We start from the raw sequence: 22,777 nt of genomic DNA, 5'->3' as shown, positions 1-22,777 counted from the left end.
ACTTCTTCCTAAGGCACCTGAAGTTTCTTTAGAAATTGGTTTTCTAGGTAGGGGTGATATGGACATTCATCTGAATATGAAATCCTGGGCTGAGACTGAAGAATTCAGCCAGAGGGGTAAAGAAGAATTAGTTCTAAGATGGTGGGAGTGGAAGTTATTTTCTCTGAAGAAGGAGCAGTCTCAAGGTTTCTTTTCCATTTACTTTTAAGTACAGGGTTTTAAAAAGAGTGAAGTGATCGAATTCAGTTACTATTGTCACTGTAGACCCAAAGATGTAACTTGTCTTTGGGAGAGAAAACTTAGAGGTAAAAAATTGGTAAGTACTCATTTCAAACAAGTAACTAAAAAGCTCAGAAAACATTATTCACTCTTGCCACATTGAGAGAGAAATACAGTACCCAGTGACTTAGGATTTAGACCACTCTTGGCCCTCAATAAATGTTTACAAATTTAATGAATGGACAACTTTTATACAGGATGGAATCCCTGTTTTCTTAAATACCATTCTTATTTACCTATTAGCAATTAAAAACAGAAATGAAAGAGTAAAAAAGATACTAGCTGTAGTTGAGCAAGAATAGAAGATTGTGATTCTATTTGACCAATTTTTATATTCAAAAGGAATTCTTTATCAGAGAGAATCTGTAGGAGTTGGCAGCAGGTGGTGTCATCCCTTTTCTCAGTCTTTACTAAGCTGAAGAATCCATGCTCCTTACTACACCCATGAATTGAGTTACTCAAGTTTTTTTTTTTTAAATTATTCGACAAGATGTCTTGATGGCAGAAATGTCACATTCCAAAAAGGGAGATAAACCAAAAGAGTCAATAGAAGGATGTGAATTTTCAGTCATAGCATTGAATATATTATCTGGATCCAAACTGCCAAGGGTATGCATAACATAAACTGTATTGAAATGTGTTCTAAGACACAATGATGATGTCTCTCAATATTGAATTGAACAAAATTATCTCCAAAATGAATCCCACAGTTTCTATGGCTTCATTTCTTTAAAACATCCTATGCTGTACCCCAGTGTTAATGATTAGATATCCCTTAAGCTACAATTGTATTAAATATCTTCTAATGTGCAATGCATTATGGCTACCCAATGTTCCATGACCTTAGCTGATTTAAAATTTAGCTAGGAAAAGAAAACATTTATCATCAATGATAAATCAAAATGTATCTAACAATACTAGATGATAGGTAATAGATGTCAAATGAATGTTGCCAACAATAAACACAAAAATTCAGAGGACCCTCCAGAGAGTGTCAGAGAAAGATGCATCTGATCTGTTTTTTTTCAAAAATGGAAAAGAAACATGGATGGTCAGAGAAAGGAAGTCAGGGAAAGTTTTTCTAGGAAGGAGACTCATGTAAGGAGAGGCATAAAGGAAGGGAAACCAAGGAATCAATTTTTCAGAGCGACTGGGTCCATGTGTCATAAAGGAAGATGAGTTTGAATGGCTATGTTGTGGCCATTAGGTTGTGGGGTTGAAGTACCACATGCAAACCCAACACACATACATGTTCATGCACATATCTGCTGGAGGCTCTGGTATATCCATGGTGGAAAGCCAAGCCAGTAAAAAGCCTTCTGGATCAATTTTTTTTTTAAAGATTTTATTTATTTATTTGAGAGAGAGAGAGAATGAGAGAGAGCGAGTACGAGAAGGGGGAGGGTCAGAGGGAGAAGCAGACTCCCTGCTGAGCAGGGAGCCCCATGTGGGACTCGATCCCGGGACTCCAGGATCATGACCTGAGCCGAAGGCAGTCGCTTAACCAACTGAGCCACCCAGGTGCCCCTTCTGGATCAATATTAAGCCTCCATACTAATGAACAGAAAGAGAGCCCATTACATTGAACACGTCAAGAGCAACACAATTGGCTTCAACCATAGAACAGTGCAAAACGTCTTGAAGGAGTCTACTTATAAAAGGGAAGATGAGCAAGAGTGTCTAGACACTTTCAACAGACAGGACGTTTCTGGGAGAATATCCATTTGGGGTTTTGATTTGGGTTGGCCTTTCCTCCTTTTTGAAACCTGGGATAATACAGTCAGCCACGTTTTGTCCTACAAAGATCTTGATTGTCTTTTCTTGTATGTAAAGGCTTCAGTGTAGATGCGAGTGCCCAATATTCAAGTGTTTCCTTCTGGAGTCATCTGGACCTGATTAAATCTATCTGGATGCAGCAGTGTGGGTGAACTTTGAGCTAGAGAGCCAGCAACAGCAATGGGGCTCTTGGATTGTTTGGTCACTGTTTCCCTCAGGACTTGTTATTCCAGCAGCACGGATTCGTGATATTTACTAGAAACAGCACACTTAAATGTTTCAGTGACACTTCTGTATCACTCAGCATTGGACATGTTAAATTCCAAAGACACCTCATACTTATGTTTATGTGGAGAATGATTCACTGACCTCTACCGCTTATTTCTTGCCCCCAATACTTCCCGTGACTTCCATGTAGGTAGTATTGGATGATAATTTTATGTGTTACATGCACATTCACTTTGGGAAGCAGAAAGGACCAAAAGAGAGAAGAGGGTTGTAAAAAAAAAAAAAATCTTTTGCCAGGTGAGGGAGATGAGGAAAAAATGGTGTCCAAACCAGTACATTTTGTCTTTTCTCCATGATCCAGAACACATGTGTCTATAAGGGAAGCAAGCTGTATGGCAGGGGAAAAGTCACACGCGGGCTATGTTTCTGTCTTTTTGCAAGGCTTGAGAGGCATGTCATGTGCTTATTTAGTGTCCTTGCAGACTCAGCAAAAATAAACAAAAATTGCACCTTTCATACACTTAGCCTTTAAATGAAAGCCAGTTACTTCTTGTGATACTTTTTGAAGAAGTCATAATTTGTTCCAGTTCTGGAGACATGAATCAGTATGTACTTTTCTTCCCCTCTAGTACAGGTTTGCATATGAAAATAGTTTGTCTAGAGACCATAAACCACCCTCGGGGAGTAGCTTAGTAAATCAAGCATTAACACCAATTTGATTCCTTCAGATATGGACTCCAGCCATAATACAACACGTCAGCCTTCTGCAGATCCAAACACACATTTGGTGGAAGACTTGGACAGGACAGGACCTTTTTCAGTGACAACTCGTAAGGATATAACAGCCCCTCTGCTGGCCTGTAGTCCCGCTTTAGCTCTTGCTCACCCTGGCCTGGATGCAAAGCTTGGTGGTAGAATGGTGCAGTTAGGGCTACATGGCTCAGCTCAGCCCAGAGTATGAAAGGGTCCTCATTGCCTATATTTTCTTGGTGGGTTCTTTAAATCTGATTTTGCCTTCATTCTTGGTGATTTCCAGATGCAATGACTTTATGTTAAGGAAACTAAAAGGGTTGTGGGATTCTTCCCAACCTGATTTTCCTTCCCAAAACAGTTATGTGAGTGAAACCCAAGACCACGGCTAAGACAGTAGTTTCTCTATGTTTTAACCATCTCCTTTTGGTTCCCATCTTTCCTCCAATCAAGGCAGGAGAGGAGTAGGGTTGCTTTCATGGTTGTGAAAAGACATTTTGGGTCCAGATAATTATAGAGAATGGGGAAATTACAGCAGCCCACAAAAGAGGGGCAAGACATACTGTTGACCATTAACAAAGGTGCCAAGGCCCGGGAACAAAAGAGGAACATTTGCTAATATCTCTTCCTATTACTAAACGTCTGAAAGAATCAATGCTAAATTGCCACTGTATGGACAGGGCTATCCTAGAGATCAGACTGAAGTCATCTGCAATTTCTTGACAGAATATGAAAGAAATCCAGAATTAAGAGGGCTTCATTTCACTGCTTGCTACACATACTGGGCAGAGTCCTTCATGTGAGCCCTTCTAGGCAGAGGAAAAATAAGCAAGCATGTATTGATCACCAAGAATGTATGTAGCACAGTGTTACACATCAAAGGAGATGGAGGGAAGCCTAAGACGGTCCCCTCCAAGGGAGGGTCTTGTGTTTCCACTTAATGTCCCTGCTGACTTTTATTCTGACACTGGGATTGGGATTTGGTGAATGTTTCTCCTGGTTGTCATGTGTACTTGGTGGTGGACATGGCTTACTGATGTGCTTTATGGAATGCTTGCACCTGTAACTCAGAGGTCAGTACCTTTCTTAGAAGAACACAAAAGAAATCAAACCAAAACAGTCACAGTGATTTCAGATATGGGCAGTGGTTCAACCTCAAATTGGTATATGTCAGTGAGGGCCCTGTGTTTGCCCAGGCAAGCGTTTCCTGACGTTTCGGTGCAGTGATGAGAATCCTCATTCACAGACAAGATCAAAAACCTAATAATAGAGTAAAATGGTAACTTTAATTTAATATTCTTTAGAAGGGACTTAAGATTTCTTTGTGCAAGTTTGATCTGAGTTATTTGAGCAAGTTGTTCTAGATTCTAGAGCTTCTTCCTCTTTTGTCATGAGAATTGTGCTACCTGCTATCCTGGTATTCATTTCCCTACAGTCCCACTTCTCGACCCACAGCTGGGTGCTCTTGATTGTGTATAGGAGCACCAGAATTCAACCATTCCTTTTTCCCTGTCTCTGGGTTCCCCGGTTTCCTAAGTGACTAGAAGTGGTGCTACAATTGGGCCAGGATGATCCAGGGTGGACAAAAGTTTTGGTTCAGGCTTCACCTTGGCACTTTACCTTTGTTGATTGTACTGAAAAAGAGGTTCTTAGGGCCAATTAGGGACAAAACAGAATTCTGTTGTACATTTCTATCAATCAGAGGAGAATGGTATACCCAAACTTCGGTCTTCCTAGGCACCTACCTGTCTGACACTACCATAGCTAGATCCTTCCTGTCAGCAGATAACAGAGGATTTGTTTCATGGCTCCAAAGTAACGCTGGATTCCTCCCTCATTGAAACAGAGCAGAGTCATACTCAGAGCTTCTCTACATCACATGGAGGCTTGGAAGAAGATAAAGACCATCCAATGACTTCTACTCCAACATCTAGCAGTAAGGATTATAAAGCCCAGTTGGCTTCAGCTCTCGATAAAGATCCATAAATCATGGATGTTTGTACCGTGTCTTTGGTGGAGGTACATCATTTGGCGGCTATTATGCTGTTATTTCTGATCAGAAGGTGCGGCTGGTGGTGGTTCTTGGATTTTTCTGCTTTGTAGGCCTCTTAGAAGCTATTGTACATTAAGTGCAAGCTGTATTTCTTAATCTTAAAGGTCAGCTTTCTTAAACTCTAAAGCTAGTCGCGTGGTTTTAAAATCGCTTACATATGATTTATAATTGGTGTAAAGGTCTGAATTCTATCACTCTCTGTTTTCCTTTCATCAACATATTATTTTGCCATTCATCCTCTGGACATACATCCATAGTGCTGGTGACTAAGAAGCAGTGCCCCTATGGCAAAGGAAAAAGTAATGAAAGCCCGTGAGGGCTTTGAAACCTGGCATTTACGGTTCCATTTGCAGGCAACATAATTTTACTTTTCAGTTCAATGATGTGTTTTCTCCACTTCATCAAAGGCGGGTCCAGTTGACTAAGCGCTCAAGATTATCTAGTACCTGAGTTGACTTCAAGGTCACAGTTGTAGTGGCATAAACCTAACTTTAACAATCCAGGCAGATGTTGCGACAAATCCCTTTCTTGGGTATTGGGATCACCAGAATCTTTTCCATTGAATCATGTCCAGGTGGTGCAGATTGCAAAATATCACTTTGGTTCAGTAATAGTAGGAATGAACTGCACTGTCTTTTGCTCCAAACTCATGAATAACAAGTGGAAAGCTTTTGCAGCACTGGCACGTTCTGAAGACAAGCACCCGATGGGTGGTGGCCTCACAACTGTGGGCTTACCACTGATCCCACCTCCACACAGATAGGACTGATGGCAGAGGCGGAAAAAGAGGTGGACATCTTCCTAAAGACTCAGCTACTTCAGTGGAAGGTTCTACTTCTCACTCACCAGCCACGGGGGAATACAGGACCCTCATCCCGGTGACCCCTGCTAACACGGGGTCCCCTGGAGTTACTGAAGTCAATATTGCTGGAGATTCCAACTCTAACGTTATTCGTTTCTTTTCAGGTAACTTGGCCATTTGTTATCTGGTTGGATTTCTCTACAGAGAGAAACAACACGTAATTTCATACTATAGGGGGACATTTTCTGTGTGGGCTGTGATTAGACCGATTTGTGATATGGGAATGGCCTTTATCCCAGGTCATCATTCTAGTGCAAATAAAATTAGATTTATTTTAGATAAATAGTGCTTTTATTTGCCAGTTTAGTCTCCGTTTATTTTTGTGACCTTGTTGTTAGGGTAGAATTTCTTTCTTTGTTCCTAATCTTGTGGTATATTAATTTGAGCCATGTGAAATCAATGCTTTTGTAGGTCAAAGTAGTCAAATATTAGCAATTTCATTTGATTCAACTCAGATATGCTACCTGTTTCATAAGGTTTTACCCAACATGTGACTCATTTCCATATGCTGATATCTTTGTTCTGAAATTATTTTCTTTACTGGTGATGGATTGATGAATTTTACTTCCGGTGAAGGGCTCGTGGCTAAACCTACTTATGATTCACACCTCAAACTTTATGATTTAATCTACTAATAATGAATAGGCATGACTTTTCCTATTGCAATGGCAAAGAGATGACTAAAGATGACTTATTCAATTAAGTTGGACACGGACCTAAAAGGAGAGCGAGACTTCTTTTCTCAAATAAGCAGTCTTCCCTACTTCTCCCTTTCTTTGTTCTTTCATTTGCATTAAGAAACTTACATTGAAGAAAAATGAACTGGAAATACCTACTCTGGATAAGAAATGAGAATTGGAATCTCTCCTCCCCGTACCAGTGATTCAAGTGTTTCTTGCCACTCAACCATTGAATTACATTAAAGATTTGTGATTTTAAATATATATGGATTTGTAGCAAGGTCTGCCTCTCCTCCCCTGCAAAAAGAATAAGTCTTATGAGAACCTGGTATATAAAACAGATGACATCTGTGATGCTCTAATTGATATGGGGACAGAAGACTCAGAATGCCAAGTGCTTGGATTCTTTCCTCTGGGCTGCTCACCCAGAGCTTCCAGAAAAGCAGTTTTTAAAAATACTAACTTTGGTGATATTGGCAAGACAAAACTCCTCACACCCTTTGATTCATTATTCAATCATGGTTCTGCCCTCAGTTATTAAACATCCCGAGTAGCATTGTCCATTTTCTTCCAAAGAAATTAATCTTAGAGCACTGCCTCTTTTCTCTTGGCAGAATAAGGACTGTGGTACAATCAAATGAATTTAAATTTTAAATGGCAATTTTAAAAGTAATAGTATCGTGGAAGGATTACATAGCCTATTTGTTAGTAAATAAAATGCTTTCTACAAAATTGATACTCACAGATGCTGATTCCTCCTATAATTCCATGATCAAACAGATTATCTGTGGTTCTTCATGGATTAAATGGTTAGTAAGTGATTCAACTGTCATCCTTGGTTTTCTTCCAAGCCACTCAGATAAAGCTGATTTCTTCCCATACGTTTTTCTCTGTCTTGATGCTTCATGATAAGAACTAAAACATTCACCATTATGGTGGTGGTTGCAGTGCTGGCGGTGGTGGTGGTCTTGGGGGTACCGGTGTTGGCATTTCAGCAAATGCTGTTTTCGAGTATTCTAACTAAGGAACAAAGCAATCTGTCTCCCCTGTACAATTACACGAGAGATGACAGGACGTCTACCCCCGCCTTCTCTAATCAAGGAAATGGTGATGATCAGATTACTATATTTTCCTTACAGGTCTTCATAATGGGTGACTGTAGCCATTTTATGAAACCATTATCCCTTTCTGTTGTTATTGTTGTTTGTCTTGTTGTTGTCTCGTTGTTTTGTTTTGTTTTGTTTTTTTAAGATTCCAGTACATTGGAAAGTGTGTGGGGAAGAGGGAGAAGAGCAGGGGTTTCCATAGGCTGAATCTGAGATTTGACCTGCAGACCCAGATTTGAGCAGTTCATGAGCTTGTCTCAATCTAAAGCCTTTTGGTGATAGATATTTGGGAAGATGGGATTATATTAACTCTTGGTGTTGAAAATACAGATTTGAATTTTGAAAAATGTTGTTTTTTAAAATATATTCTAATAACCAGGTCCACATTTTTTACATGTTAACACGCATCTTCTTATTCCTTTTTCACTTATCTTTAGGCTCTTTTTCTCTAAATAAGCATTTGACTTTTCCCTTTGAATTTTTACATAATTCAACACTAAGATCCTTTACTGCACACCAAAACCATTTTCTATTTCCTGCCTCAGAGAAATCTCTTTAAGTGGCTCATGCTCTGAGTCAGAGAGTACACACACTCCCAGCGATCCCATTTGTGTAATTCAAAACATGGAGTCTTTATTTCAAAGACGCAGTATCAAGTTCCAACCTCAGATCTGCGAAGACATCATGATATTTCTGTGAGAGTGTTATGTTCTTAGATTTCTACTAAAACCACACTTCCTGTGGTCATCCTGGATGGTCTGTGCTGTCCCAGTTTCCTTTATTGTGATTAAAGCCCTAACCTACTCATCAGTGGATCCAGCAATGAACAGTAATTAGTACCATGGAGCCATTCAAGGTTCCTTGCCATTGGTTTTTTGATGACCTTTAACACACTAAACTTGGTGATAGGATGTCTGAAATTGCAAAAGTGAGGAAATGCAGATTGCAGTGGAACACCAGTAATGAACCTTTCTGATTACTCCTTACAGAAGACCAAGACTCATCAGTTCACCCCAGTGGAACATCCCATATCACTCATGGATCAGAATCAGCTGGTGAGTTTGAGCTACTGTAGTCATTTACTGTTATCATCACTGAGCCTGCCGATGATTAATAAAGCATGAGTCAGTGTCTCAAGAAGAGTGGTTCTCAGACTTTCTTAGCATGCATCACAATCTTGGAGAGTGCTTATTAAATCACACTGGTGGGCCCCATTCTTTTTTTTTTTTTTTTTTTTTTTTAGATTTTTATTTATTTATTTGAGACAGAGAGAATGAGAGACAGAGAGCATGAGAGGGAGGAGGGTCAGAGGGAGAAGCAGACTCCCCGCAGAGCAGGGAGCCCGATGTGGGACTCGATCCCGGGACTCCAGGATCATGATCTGAGCCGAAGGCAGTCGCTTAACCAACTGAGCCACCCAGGCGCCCAGGTGGGCCCCATTCTTAAGGTTTCTGATGCGGTAGGTCTGAGGTGGAGCTTGAGCATATTTATTTCTAGTAAGTTCCCTGGTGATGTTGATGCTGCAGAGATGGGGACCTCACTTTGAGAACTACCGTGTTGGAGAGAGAAGTCTTCCATGTGGAAGGATCAGGAAGAATTCAGGCAGGGTCTCAATTTAGCATTGTACTACACCAGCCTGATTAAGAACATGGGTCTTGGAGTAAGAATGGCCTGGGCTTGATCCCAGCTCCTCCATATACTAACTGAGGATGTTGCTTAAGGGATTTGAGACTCAGTTTCCTAACGATTAAAATTGGGATAATAATAATTGTTGCAGGGCATTGTTTTAAAGACTAAATGATGAAACAGGTGTAAAGGTGTAAAGCACATGGCACTGTAGCTAGCATTTACTGAGAATTTACTGTGTGCTGCTGGTGTTGTACTAAACACTTTCCATGTAGTAGGGTAGACCAGATGAAGCTGCTATTTTTGTAGGTCAACAGTTGAATATCCACGATTCCATATGGTTCATCTAATATTACTTTATGTAATCATCCTACAAACCCTGTGACCTATGAAAGTATGGTTAGCATCCCTGTATTCCAGACAAGGACACTAAGACTCTGAAAGGGCAAGTACCTTGGCTGGGTTGACATGATGGGTAAGTTGAGTGGTGGAGCCAGGTTTCAAGCCCCGAGGTCTCATATTGCCTCTATAAGTATGTTCTTTTTTTTTTTTTTAAAGATTTTATTTATTTATTTGACAGAGAGAGACACAGCGAGAGAGGGAATACAAGCAGGGGGAATGGGAGAGGGAGAAGCAGGCTTCCCACAGAGCCGGGAGCCTGATGTGGGGCTCAATCCCAGGACTCTGGGATCATGACCTGAGCCGAAGGCAGACACTTAACGACTGAGCCACCTAGGCGCCCCTATAAGTATGTTCTGAAGAAAACACTCCATAATGACCATAATTACTGCCAGGCACGTATTATTAAATGGATACATGTTTGCTGTGACTCAGATCACACCCCTGGAAACATTACTGCAGGCACCCGAGTCTGACATGAGGCAGGTTTACTTGTGACCAGTAACACTGGAACCACTGAAAGTCCTGCCGATACCAGTGGCCCTGATATCCTCAGTCCAGGTGACCCCATGAAAACCAGGGAATCCATCTGGACCATGGTCTTCCCCCCATGCCCAAGTCAGGGCTGCAGTTGCCTCCAGGCCTAAAGATTCACACACTTAAAGCAAATATGAAGACAGATATTTATATGGTGGCTCAGTAATAAGCTTTCATGCAAGAGCACAGGATAGAGGGGTTCATTAGAAATGCTTCTAAAGTAAAGACAGAAGTCCCAAGCTCTTTAGGTTCCTTGGTTGGGGCATTTAGCCTTTCCCAAACTCAGTTTCCTTTATAGTAAAAAAGGTGATCAGGACACCTGCCTCTGTTACCTCCCAGAGTTTTGTGAAGAACAGGAGCTCTCAGGAAAATGAAAAATTTTGGGAAATGATAGGGAGTTATTATTTCAACCATGCTCTCTAAAATCAAGAGACCCTAGCTACTCTAAGTGTGGTCCTTGGACCAGCCACTGGGACATCTCCTAGGAGCTGGCTGGAAATGCAGAATCCCCAGCCATCCCAGACCTACTGAATCAAGGTCTGCATTTTAACTAGACCTCCCCCCACACTGGTTGTTTTGTATGTGCACTGAAGTTTGAGAAGCTCTGTCCTAGACTGTTTTTCTCACAGTCAAGGCCAGTTGAATTATCTCTGTGCACACGTCTCAGGTTGGATCTCATCTCCAAATTACAGTGTCAAGTGTCCGTCTTTGCAAAGCTTGCTTTCCCAGCCAGCCCTACCCTGGCTTCATTTGCAGACCTCTGGAGTGCAAGGTGAGGCCTGCTGTATCTCATCCATCTTCTCTGGCTTTTGCTTGAAGTGAGAATCAGGTGGGCGGGAGCCGTCTCTTTTGTTTGACTCCTGTGCAGGTGTGTATTGTTCAAGTGGGAGGTTTCATCTTGTTGTACACACACCCAGATCTTTCCTTGCTGGGAGCGCTTTTTTTGAAAACCAAAATAAAGAGATTATGATCCATTAGTGGCCTCCTTTTCAAATATCAAAGGCTGCTATGAGTCAGAGAAAGACCAGGGAGAGTACCTCTACTGCTTAGATGGCTTTCAAACCCGAAGATCTCCAGTGTAGATGGCCAGCATCTCATGACCCATGCAGGTGAAGACGTGCCAATGACCAAGGACCCCAGGGGGCAGCTAGGAAAAGCACCTTGGACTCCCAAGATTTGCAAAGTACAAGGCCACTGTCAAAGTGGCATAAGAGGTGTTGAATGGCCCGAGGTCTGGTAAGAATTTGTTTTGTTCCATTTCAAGTTTAATGAAAACATCAGATTGCATAAACAGGAGTCAGCCTATCCAAAATAACCATCATCATCAAAATTGCACTGTCCACTGTCTAAAGTTTGACTCTCCGCAGACATCTTCCTTTAATTCAACCCTGGCCATCTTCATCCATTGCTTAGCCAGACAGACTGCCCTGATTTGCTTTTTCTTCCCTTGGTAGACTTCAGAATTTTGCAGTGGGTTCCCCATGGATAGGAGGGAACAAGTTCATTTTTGTGGGATATTTTCAAATTTTGTTTTGAAACAGAAGAGGAAGCATAAAAAACACAAGCAAAAGATGAAGCTTTAACTTAGGTGAGTCTCTTCATGAGATGTCTTAGAAGTTTCTTTTAAAACACGATACCTGGGGAGACGAACCATGAGAGACGATGGACTCTGAAAAACAGACTGAGGGTTCTAGAGGGGAGGGGGCTGGGAGGATGGGTTAGCCTGGTGATGGGTATTAAAGAGGACACGTTCTGCATGGAGCACTGGGTGTTAAATGCACAAAGAATGAATCATGGAACACTACATCTAAAACTAATGATGTAATGTATGGTGATTAACATAACAATAAAAAATAAAATAAAAAAATAAAACACGATGCCTCCCTCATTTTGATGAGCCTCCCATACGGAGTTATGGATTCTTTTTTATTTTATTATGTTCAGTTAGCCAACATATAGTACATCATTAGTTTTTGATGTAGTGTTCAAACGATCAGATTTGTGGATTCTTTGTCTTGCTACGTCTCCTTCCAGTTTGAGATGCTTTGCTTGTTTCCTTATTTTGTTTTGTAGTGGTAGATAATATTCATTCTTCTGAAAACAAGGCATGTTTCAATAACATATTAGCAGGGACTCCAATAGGATGATTTTCCCTGGACAGAAAGGCCATTGCCCCCTAAGCCCTTATTTTTTAATGTTTATTTTTGTGTCTGTGAAGACACGGATGGGATTGTTAGATTTGCTTTGGACTTTCCAGAGCATTTGAATCCTCTAGGGATCTTGTTAAAATGAAGATTCTGACTCAGTAGGTTTGGGGTGAAGCCTGAGATTCTGTATTCCTAGCAGGCTCCCCTGTGATGCTGATGCTGCTGGTCCAGGGACCACACTTTGAGTAGCAAGGTCTTAAATCAGAAATAGTACAGAGCAACTACACACAATTCCCATTTCTTGTGCACTTCTTTAAACTTCTGTAAAATTATGGTGAAGTGGATTTTATTGTTATCCCCATTTTCTGAATGAGAAAACTGAGACCTGGAGAGGGTAGCTTGACTCAGCAGACGTCACTAGCAAGAGGCAGAGGGGGGACTGCCTGGCTCTGGAGCCCAAGGTCTTAAACACTGCACAGTACCGCTGGTGAGAATTCTCATGTTCTTGATGAACAATGACATTTCCAGACACTGGCCTTAATCAAACCAACTTTTCTGGGGAGATATCTTTCGTGTAACACTTCATAAATGTCTGCGGCTTGAATCTATAAATAGCTTCTCAGTGATGCAGAGCGTAGAGAGGTTGGCCCTGCGTGCTGCTCTGTAAGGAACTGGTCGTTATGCATTCCAAACTTTGATTGAGAGATATTGTTTTTTTCCCCTTAGGCCACTCAAGTGGGAGTCAAGAAAGTGGGGCAAACCCGACCTCGGGTCCTATGCGGAAACCTCAAATTCCAGGTAAGTTTCAAGCTGTGTGGCAAAAAAAAAAAAAAAAAAGGATACTAAAAAAGCACATTCTTTGCAAGCTAAAGGGTGAATGAGAGCACTTGGTAGGAAAGAATGGAATTTTTTTTTCTGGGTCCCATGAATTGAATGTCTGTCCCTGGCCTGTCCCCAAGAATTGGCATGTTAGGTTCTAAAGCTTCCTTCCCAGATGAGTGATCCATCACCCAGGGGACTCTGTCCCATACCCAGGTCCTTCATATCCCTGCCCAGTTTCTCCTTTCTATCGGGGTTGGGGCATGGAAGTTTCTTCTCACATTGCAGACAGTGAGGAGATATAAGGGCCTTTGGAGGGGGTGGGGAGTAAAAACATTCTTCTGGTCCCCAAACAACTGTTTCTCAAGGGACAGTCTTTCCTGATCCAGACAGAAGAAAGTGTCCTAATGAGTCACATCGTGCAGTAGGAGGGCTGGGACACCTGGCTCTCCTGAGCATCAAGATTTAAGGTACTTGAGGCAAATTCTTTATTTGACTTGGGCTCAAAATGGAGCATTTCTAAGGGGGAGTTTACAAAGAAGAAAGGGTTTTCCCAGGGTTGTAAATTCTCTTTTTAACTTTCCCCTCTTCAGAGGCCTTGGAGCTGAGCCTCCCTCGGGAAAAGGGAAGAATGTAGGGTGCACCTCGCCCCCTTGCCTCAGCTTGCCTGAGCACAGCTGGGATAGGAGCAAGTGGAGAGAGGGAGTGGGCTGCCAGGGAAGGGGGGGCGCAGAAATGCAATATGCAACATTCTTCCCGGCTCTAGTGAGAGCGAACAGGAGAGACCAGAGAAAAGAACAGAAATGGGACCACCTGTTGGCCTCCCCACCTCCTGACTCCACCTCCCTCCCCACACTCACCTAACTAGGTGGAGGCCAGGCAGAGGCGATCCTGAGCAGGAAGTAGGAGGAAATCCAAGACTCCCAAGGGGGAATGGCCAATCGATGACTTCTTATCCTTCTTGGTTCTTGAGCTAGCTCATTGCACAGATATACAACCCACGTGGCAAGAGAATGGATTCAAGTTGTCAAATCATATTTTTATCCTATTAAAGCTTGATTGTAAAACCTTTATATAACATCTTACCCATAAGTGATACATGATAATTGGAGACATTTGAGAAAATACAAACCGAAGGACAAAAATGTAAATCATTTATTAGCTACCCCACCATCTGGAAATGCCATGGTTACCATTTTCATAGATGTCTTTCCTATCACTTTATTTATTTTATTTTATTTTATTTTATTTTTTTAAAGATTTTATTTATTTGACAGCGAGAGAGGGAACACAAGCAGCGGGAGTGGGAGAGGGAGAAGCAGGCATCCCGCTGAGCAGGGAGCCCGATGCGGGGCTCGATCCCAGGACCCTGGGATCATGACCTGAGCCGAAGGCAGACGCTTAATGACTGAGCCACCCAGACGCCCCCTTTCCCATCATTTTAAAATGTAATTTATATACAAAAATGTAATTGCAGCATGCATGCTGTTTAGTTAACCACCACCACTCTCAACTGGCTGCCCACAGCTTTCCAATGTCAGTAAATATTCTTCTCCTGTTCTCACCATGCAGAATACAGTGGGTATGCCCTAATTTATGTAACTGATCCCTTACTCTTATATTAGGTTGTTTCCAACTTTTACTATTATAAATAGCACAGCAATGAACATCTTCGAAATGAATTCTGAGGTCCTATAAATTCTCAGAAGGGGGAATCAAAAGCTGAATCAAAAGCATGCACATTTTGAAGGATAAGTTTTGCCAAATGACCCCCCCCACCTGGGCCCCGGTTGAATGTGCAGAAGTTCAGCCCTCCACAGGGGTGTCCTTTTCCCACCCACTAGTGCATGGCCCCCATTTGTGTTTCTTAATAAAACGTAAGGTGGATGCTCTTATATAGGAGAGGAATGTTCCTTTCAAGGGAAACATAAATTTCCTTTAGTCTCCTTAATAATACTGCGCCAAAGGCATTTACAAGTTTCTACAGGTCATTCTACGCTTTTTTGGAGACATGCTTCTTCTGGAGGAACTTGAAAATTCTGACTGGTGATAAGAGTTTAAAATAAGAGGCCTGTTGGGCAGACGCCTATAGCAGAGTTGTTCTGGTATTATCGGCCAGTTGGCAGGGCTATTTGGCTGGACTCATCCAGGATGCTGAGTATAGTTCTTGTTTGGACCAGGTCAATTTATAAAGTCATTTTTGTTTTTACAAAGTGTGTTTCCCAAGCTCACGGGTGTCTTTTGGTTCACTCTCACCAGAATGGCTCATCATCTTGGCCTCCCTCCTGGCCTTGGCTTTGATTCTTGCTGTTTGCATTGCTGTCAATAGTCGAAGAAGGTAAGGGGATGCACCTCGGGGTCTTTGCTTTGAAAGGACATCACTTAAACGTGGGCTCCATGAACTTCCAGAGTGTAGCCCCTGGAACCAGCAGCCTCGACATGCTGGGAACTTGTTAAAAATGCAGAATCTCAGGCCCTACCCAGATCTCTTATATCAGAGTCTGTGTTTTGACAAGATCCCAGGGACTCGTGTGCGTAGTACAGCTTAAGAATCCCTGCTCTGGCACATTCTTTAGATAAAAGAGACACTGTGATTATTTGGACCATCACTTTTAGGTAGTGTTGAATCTTTCGAAGTCCTTAAATTCTTCAGGGTTAAACCCATGGAGACACTATCTGATGAAAGTTATAAAATATCTCACCCAGAAGGCATAAAATTATGTACTCATTCATTGATCAAACAGCATTTAGTAAGTGCACTCACAATGCGCAAAAACACTGTATAAAGATCTAGGAATTGGTCATCCCCATTAGCCTGTCTGTGGCCTATGGAACCTTCTAGAACCCTTACCTAAAGTAGGCCTTGGGTTTCTGTGGGGGTTTTTTGTAATGATACTATTTTGTATTTTCTGGAAACTGTAGTTGAAAGGATTCAGGTTATTGCTTAGGAAGAGCTCCCCGACAGTAAGGCCTATGAAATGATGAAGAATTTTCCTTGCAAAAGTCTGAATAAAGACAGTCAAACAGCGTACGGGCTGTTTTCATATCCTCAGGGGTCCCTCTCTCTCCTCACCTCAACCAAGGCCTGCCACGTTGAAGTTATTTAAATAGTACATGTACCTGCCTGATCTGTGACCAGGCTCCAGACCTAATATACAACCTAAGTGGAAGGAAGGAAAAACCTCATTCTAGCAACATGAATTTTGACAGCGCGCTCCAAAGTGTGAGTCTAAATTTCCTGTTCAAGATGCTCTAAAGGTGCACTGTTTTCTTCTGAGCCCATGCAGAGGAGCGTTCCACCTTTTATAAATGTTCCTGGAGCTTGCTTCCAACAAGATAAAAGAATCGTATTTCCAAGGAGGGCTCCCTTTATTGTATCACTAGATCATCTGACGGTCCAGGTGAGGCCCCTTGGTTGGGGGAAGACCCGGAGAACATGCTAGAATCTTTCTTGTTGGCTTTTGGAAAGCAACGGCTAATTCTATGGGCACATGCAGTGCATATGCAGCATCTCTGGTTATCTGAGGAAACTAGATGATGTCACTTTACGCTGGTACAAGTTAATAAAAGGCTATATTAAAGCCAAATAACTGTTGTTACCTGTACCTTTGAGAGAATAATAAAAAAAAATTACACATGATAGCCAACTGTGTAAGGAACAAAAACTAGGAAAAGAAATCAGAAAGACCTTCTAGGAGGTTCCTATGACTAAAAGGAAAGAGATTTTGTTTGCCGAATTTAAATAACGTGACTTGAGGGAGCCTTTACAAAGCGTCTTTATACTTTCCCTCAGCCTTCTTGTTTTCTCTTAGATTACTTTTGCTCAATTAAAGATGAATTTGCTATTGTTGGAAATGAGTCCCTTTGTTCCAGGGCCTAGACTGCACCCCTTCTGCTCACATATACAGTCCATAAGCTTTGCACACGTCGCCATAGAAACGTTGGCCCCGGATGCTGGCAGTGGGGCCGATTCCTCCGAGAAGCCTCTCAGCTGTCCCCCAGAGCAGCTGGAGTCTGCTCCGCGGGGCTGGTTAGCTCACACGGCGCTCCCCAGCCTGTCAGCCGCAGAAAGGGACCCCTCGTCCCAAGACCAGCCATCACCCTAGCAACAGGCAAACAGGGACACGCGGGATCCGGCATAGCGAGTATCTCACCGGGAAAGTAGCTGCTTGGATGCCGTAAATTACTATGTCCTGATTTGATCATCTAAAACAGATTTGCCACGCAGCTAACGGGTGGTTAACGGCTCCACGGGCCCCTTAATGTGCCCTGCGTTTCTAAAGGCGCAAGCCCATTTCCAATCCTCTTAAAAGGCTGGGCCTTTTTGCTTTGAACATTACATTTTAGAGAGATCCAGAATCCTATTTGCATCAAAGAAAGTTTGGTGGAAAATAAGGACCCATGGCAGGCTTCCGTTTCTCCAACAAACATCTTTTGAGTGGCAAGGAAGAAAAGATCAAACATGGAAAGGGTGCCATCCCAGCCCAGAAGAACCTTGAGGTTTAGCAGCAACGTTGACTTGCTGGATTTGAGTCAGACGATCTTTACTGAAACATACTCTGTGCCAGGCACTGGTGTATGAACTTTGGTTAAAAGACGAAAGAGAAAAGCAGTCACTGAAGCTGACGTGCAAGGTTTGACCACGGGCTTCCAGGACAAAGTGACCTGTGCGTCATGCATCATAAAGATGCCAATGGAGCGGTCCTATTATTTCTTTAGCTTTTCCCATCCCCGTCATACCCCATGTCATCTTACTTTGCTGTTCATAACCAGAGTCCTTGAATTTCAGCTTTCCAGTGGAAATCCTACTTCATTCCATTTCCTTAAGAGCAGACAGGAGTCAGTTGGGTTGGTAGGTATTGGATGAGGCCCAAGAGGGGTTAGGTGCCCTTCCCCTAAAGAATTGATCTGATTTGTATGAGGAGGAGAAAAAAAGAAATGTGAGGACCTTATGAGAGAAGGTTTCACAAAGCTGGAATGATTCAAGGATGTCACCCTACTGGCCATGCAGAAAAGGCCTTCACCAGCTGTCAGTCTCATGGGAATAATCGTGTGATGCACTCCCCCCCACCCCAGGGTAGTCATCCCCCCTCTGCTTGGTAGGTCCCCTCTGTAAAGCTCCATGATTTAGAAATGCCTTCCTTCTCTTCAGCTACAGTCAAGCTCACTGTGATCTATCTTCACCCAACCTTGTTCTGTCCTCTAGAACAAAGCTGTCCAATAGAACTTTCAGCAATGATGGAAATGTTCTACGTCAGCACTAACACAAAACCTTTGTGGCTCCCAAGCACTTGAAATGTGGCAAGGTTGACTGAGGAGGTGACTTTTTAACTTTGTTCAGTTTTAATGGGTTTAAATCTAAGTAGCCACCTGCGGCTAGTGGCTACCCTGTTGGGTGACACAGCTCCAACACAACACAAAATAAATCTCTAAATATCTTTAAGGAGTGTCAGGTGGAAGAGACAGAAGACCGGTTGTTGAGTTACTCCTCCAAGTCTTTCAAGATAAATTCCTCCATGCCCTAAATGTGTGCTACCTGGTTTCTCACCACCCGCCCCCAGCCTGCCCACCCTCTCCTGGTGAGACCCCACTATGGCTCCTCCCGTATCACGTGGTCACTGCTCAGCTGATTGATGCCTGAGATTTAAGGAGAAAGGAGGTGAAGATGGGATGCAGTTTGCTGGAGATCTCTGACCTTTGGAGTCAGAAAGTCTCAGTTGCAGATACTCTGTTTATTGCCGTAACTAGTCGTGTAGCCTCAGATGATACCCTTGACTTCTTGGACTCAGTCTCTGGTTTTACATAATGAAGAGGTTGGCTGGGCAACCTCTGAAGTCCCCTTGCTCTCGTGTTCTCTCGTGTCCTTTCTGAAAGTTCTATAACTAAAAAGAATGAAAAAAATTAGAACTTGTCTTTTAAAAGTAGTTATTAATGCTTCTGAGTTGGTGACTACGGGGAGGTTCGGGGAGATTGGTGCTCTCACAGAGGCAGGGGATCTCCACACCCTTTCCTCGGCCCTTGCCCTGTGCATCTCTTTCATCAGGCTGTTCCTGGGTTATGTCTTTTTGTAATAAACCGGTGATGTAGTATGTAAAAAAAAAAAAGTAATTATTAATGCCTGAAGCAACAAATATTGGACTAGTTATTCATGAGAATCATCCTGTCCTCCTGAAGAAACTTAGATAGCAGAGACACAGAAATCCAAAGGGAAATGGGGGCAGGACAAACCCAAGCACCATATTTCTGAGCCCTACGGGTTCACTGTTATCCACTTTTTAAATCAGCTTTTTTTAGACTAAATAACATGAGTCCCTAGCCCCCACCCATGCACCAACATTTTTTATGATTATTAATCACTTTCCTACAATGTGTCATTCAACTTCTAAGCCATCCATTAGGTTGGCAAATGGGAATTGCTTTAATAAGACCCCTCCCCTCCAAAGAACACCTGAGATATCCATTTGAGAATTTGAAAAAATACAAGCAGACTTCCACCTTCAGCCTTCTGGGCCATCTTCATAGTAAATATAATGACTAGGTGGAGGCAGTCAGAAGACAAGCAAATCCCAAACTCATATGGCTCTGGTTCAATGAACAACTAGAGCCAGTGTTTCTCGAACATTTACTGTGCTCTGGATTCTGTCCTAGGTGCTTCTCCAAGGCCTTGGCTGCCCCATCCCATTGAGTAAGAGCAACAAATAATAACAATAATAGACTCATGTGTCAGTGCTGGGCTGTGTTTCAAGGGCTTTCCACAATCCTGTGGGATTGGTACTCTTACTGGCTTGATTTTATGGATAAGAAACCTGAGAGTCGGAGAGGTTAAATGAGTTGCCCCATGCCACACAACAATAAGTTCTCAAAACCAAGCCTTCGCAGCCCCTACCCTTGTTTATGTGGACTGCGCCCATTGTCCCAGCCCCACAGACTTGCTCCAAAGTTCAAGCAAACTTCCCTCCGCCCCTCCTCAAGCATCATGTCATAGGAGACAGGATCTACCTCCTGTTGAGGAGGTATAATTTCTGTTTCCCCAAATAAGAGATTAAAGTTTATGGCCTTGGCAATTCTAAAGGGAATGGCCCATAAGCATGAATAATAGAGGCTTTGTCTCTACAACTCCAAATATCCAGCGGCAAAGTGCACAATTCTGACTTTACACTGTTTCCAAATCTCCAGATGGTTGGCAGCATGAATAGAGCTGGGCAGAGCCCAGGCTTCTGGTCATAAAGGCATAGATTTGAATATTGTCTCTGTCTGTCTTACTAGCTATGTGACCTCAAGCTAGTTATTAAACGTTCCCGGACCCCAGTTTCCACTGCTGTATAACTAGAAAAGCAGCTGCATCGCGGGGTTTTTGTGCAGATTTCATGAAATTATATGTAAAGTGCCTGTCTTTCAGGAGGTGTCCAATAAATGCTAGCCCGTTTCCCCTCTTCCCCCACCCTCCCCCTCCTTGTTGCCCCGTGAGGTTCTGCAGCTTTGCTTCCGTTAAGCAATCTGACTTCTAGATGTGCAGCAGTAGGCCTGTGACCGGACAGAGGAAGTATTGCATCAGGCTGGGTGGGGGGAGGCAGGGACACCATCAAGGTCATGCTCTTCCATAGAAGACCTCCTGCGTTCGAATCATGAGCAGTGTTACTGAGAACCCTTGCAGTAACAGTGAATAGCTTTCCTTATGTAGTTAAGCCTCCTACGTCCAGAGTTATATGGAAGTTACCCAATGTTAACTGATGAAAATCAATATGACCTTACACGTCTAGAATAATGTTTCATTTTTCTCCGTCCATGCAGTCAGAACCCTGATAAGGCCAACAAAGTATCCACTGGGAGAGGAAGTAATGGGACTTGGTCGAATACACAAATCAGAATGATTTATAGTCATCATGTTCATGGTTTATCTAAGTCTACAGGAACTGCTAAAGTGCCTAAAAAAGGCAAACATTGCCATCTCTTAGGATGAGGAAGGAGAATTAGAACTTAGGAGTCAGACACCAAAGGGCTTGAATCCCAATTCTTTTATTACTTGCTGAATAACTGGGGCAACTTACTGAATTTTCAGAGCATAAGGCTCTCTTCACCTGCAATAGGGGGACAGTGCTGGCCCTGGCATCCCAGAGTTGTGACCACAGATGCTCAAACTCAGCTGTGCATCAGAACCCCCTTGATGGCTTATTAAACCACAGATATTAAACCCACTACTAGCCTTCTCCGACTCGGTACATCTGGGGTCAGGCTGAGAATGTGCATTTCTAACAAGTTCATAGGTGATGCTTTTGCTGCTGGTTCAGGGACTCACTTTGGATGGTTAACCATCAGTCAGATGAAACATGCTCAGTCAGACCATCCAAATCTGTCGTGATGATGCTGACAGTGGTGACGACAATGAGGATGATTTGAGTCATCAGAGCACCTTCTCATGTGCTTTTTTAAAATCATTAGGTGTGGGCAGAAGAAGAAGCTGGTGATCAACAATGGCAACGGAACAGTGGGGGACCGGAAGCCAAGCGGAATCAACGGAGAGGCCAGCAAGTCTCAGGAGATGGTGCACTTGGTGAACAAGGAGCCCTCAGAGACTCCAGATCAGTATATGACAGCCGACGAGACACGGAACTTGCAGAATGTGGACATGAAGATTGGGGTGTAACACCCATGCCGTGGTGACCTTGGAGAGAAACGGCAGTTGGAGACATAACCATGATAAGGAGCTGGGACACTTCACAGATGCAATGTGCTACTGATTGTTTCATTGGGGATCTTTTTTTAGTATAAAATTTTCTACTCCTTTTTGTTTTTTGCGTTTTATTTTTTAAAGTCAGGTCCAGTTTATAAAAACAGCATTGCTTTCTGAAATGAGGGCCCAAATGATGACCTGCAAGAATTTGACTGCTCCAGTTCCCACCTAGAAGCCTCCACCCCTGAGGGCATGCTCTGGATGGCTTCTAACAAAAGCCACAAATACATCTTCCTGATCCTCGACCTTCCCTCCACTCCCCCTCCCAGGCAACAGCTGCCAGCTAAGGACATGCCCCAGGGCTAAGAGGGATTGGTCCCTGGGAGGATATTTGAATGGGTCCACATCCCTCCCCTCCTCCTGCAGCCCAATCCCTGGGCATTTCTTTCCAGTGGGGTATGGGATCAGAATGTACTGGTTACACATCCCCTTCTACAGACCCCCTGGAAATTTTTCACATGCTTCTGGGAAATACCCAAAAGGTGAAGCTATTTATCTGTAGGAAGCTATTTATCTGTGTTTTTGAAATATTAAACCCTGGAGGTCCTTTGATCAGTATGATTTTTTTTTTTTTTTGGTTACTTTGTCAGAGGCATAAAGGGTTTAAGCTGATTCATAATAAACATCTGTACTTCTTCCACCTTAACCCTTTGTGCTGTGATCCTTCAGGTTTTTTTCACCAGCAAGGTCTGGTTCCCAAAAACTCATCAGGAAGATGTGAGAAAGCCCTCCTTGAAAGTCCATCTCAGAGCCACTAAGCCCCAGCCCCCCCCCCCCCCCCCCC

General features: G+C 42.8%; 1 protein-coding gene across 13 annotated transcripts in view; it reads left to right on the top strand.

Annotated features, from left to right (window-relative positions):
* The window catches only part of CD44 (CD44 molecule (Indian blood group)), an 83,764-nt gene extending 61,125 nt beyond the window's left edge, over window positions 1-22,639 (top strand). For 9 of the 13 annotated variants that reach the window (XM_021685366.1, XM_021685365.1, XM_021685364.2 and 6 more), the window contains 7 exons: window positions 3,012-3,113; window positions 4,880-4,969; window positions 5,846-6,052; window positions 8,724-8,789; window positions 13,170-13,241; window positions 15,522-15,600; window positions 21,702-22,639. In XM_021685366.1, the coding sequence (XP_021541041.1) occupies window positions 3,012-3,113; window positions 4,880-4,969; window positions 5,846-6,052; window positions 8,724-8,789; window positions 13,170-13,241; window positions 15,522-15,600; window positions 21,702-21,906 (821 nt within the window). In that variant the 3' untranslated portion in view covers window positions 21,907-22,639. The remainder of the gene's footprint in view (window positions 1-3,011; window positions 3,114-4,879; window positions 4,970-5,845; window positions 6,053-8,723; window positions 8,790-13,169; window positions 13,242-15,521; window positions 15,601-21,701) is intronic. The other 4 variants (XM_044919499.1, XM_021685368.1, XM_021685370.1 and 1 more) reach the window with 4 other exon arrangements.
* The last annotated feature ends 138 nt before the right edge of the window (window positions 22,640-22,777 follow it).

The sequence above is a fragment of the Neomonachus schauinslandi genome, chromosome 11 (assembly GCF_002201575.2).
Source record: "Neomonachus schauinslandi chromosome 11, ASM220157v2, whole genome shotgun sequence".
Taxonomy (NCBI): domain Eukaryota; kingdom Metazoa; phylum Chordata; class Mammalia; order Carnivora; family Phocidae; genus Neomonachus; species Neomonachus schauinslandi.
Note: the sequence above shows the minus strand (reverse complement) of the source record. Positions and strands in the feature narration are given on the sequence as shown.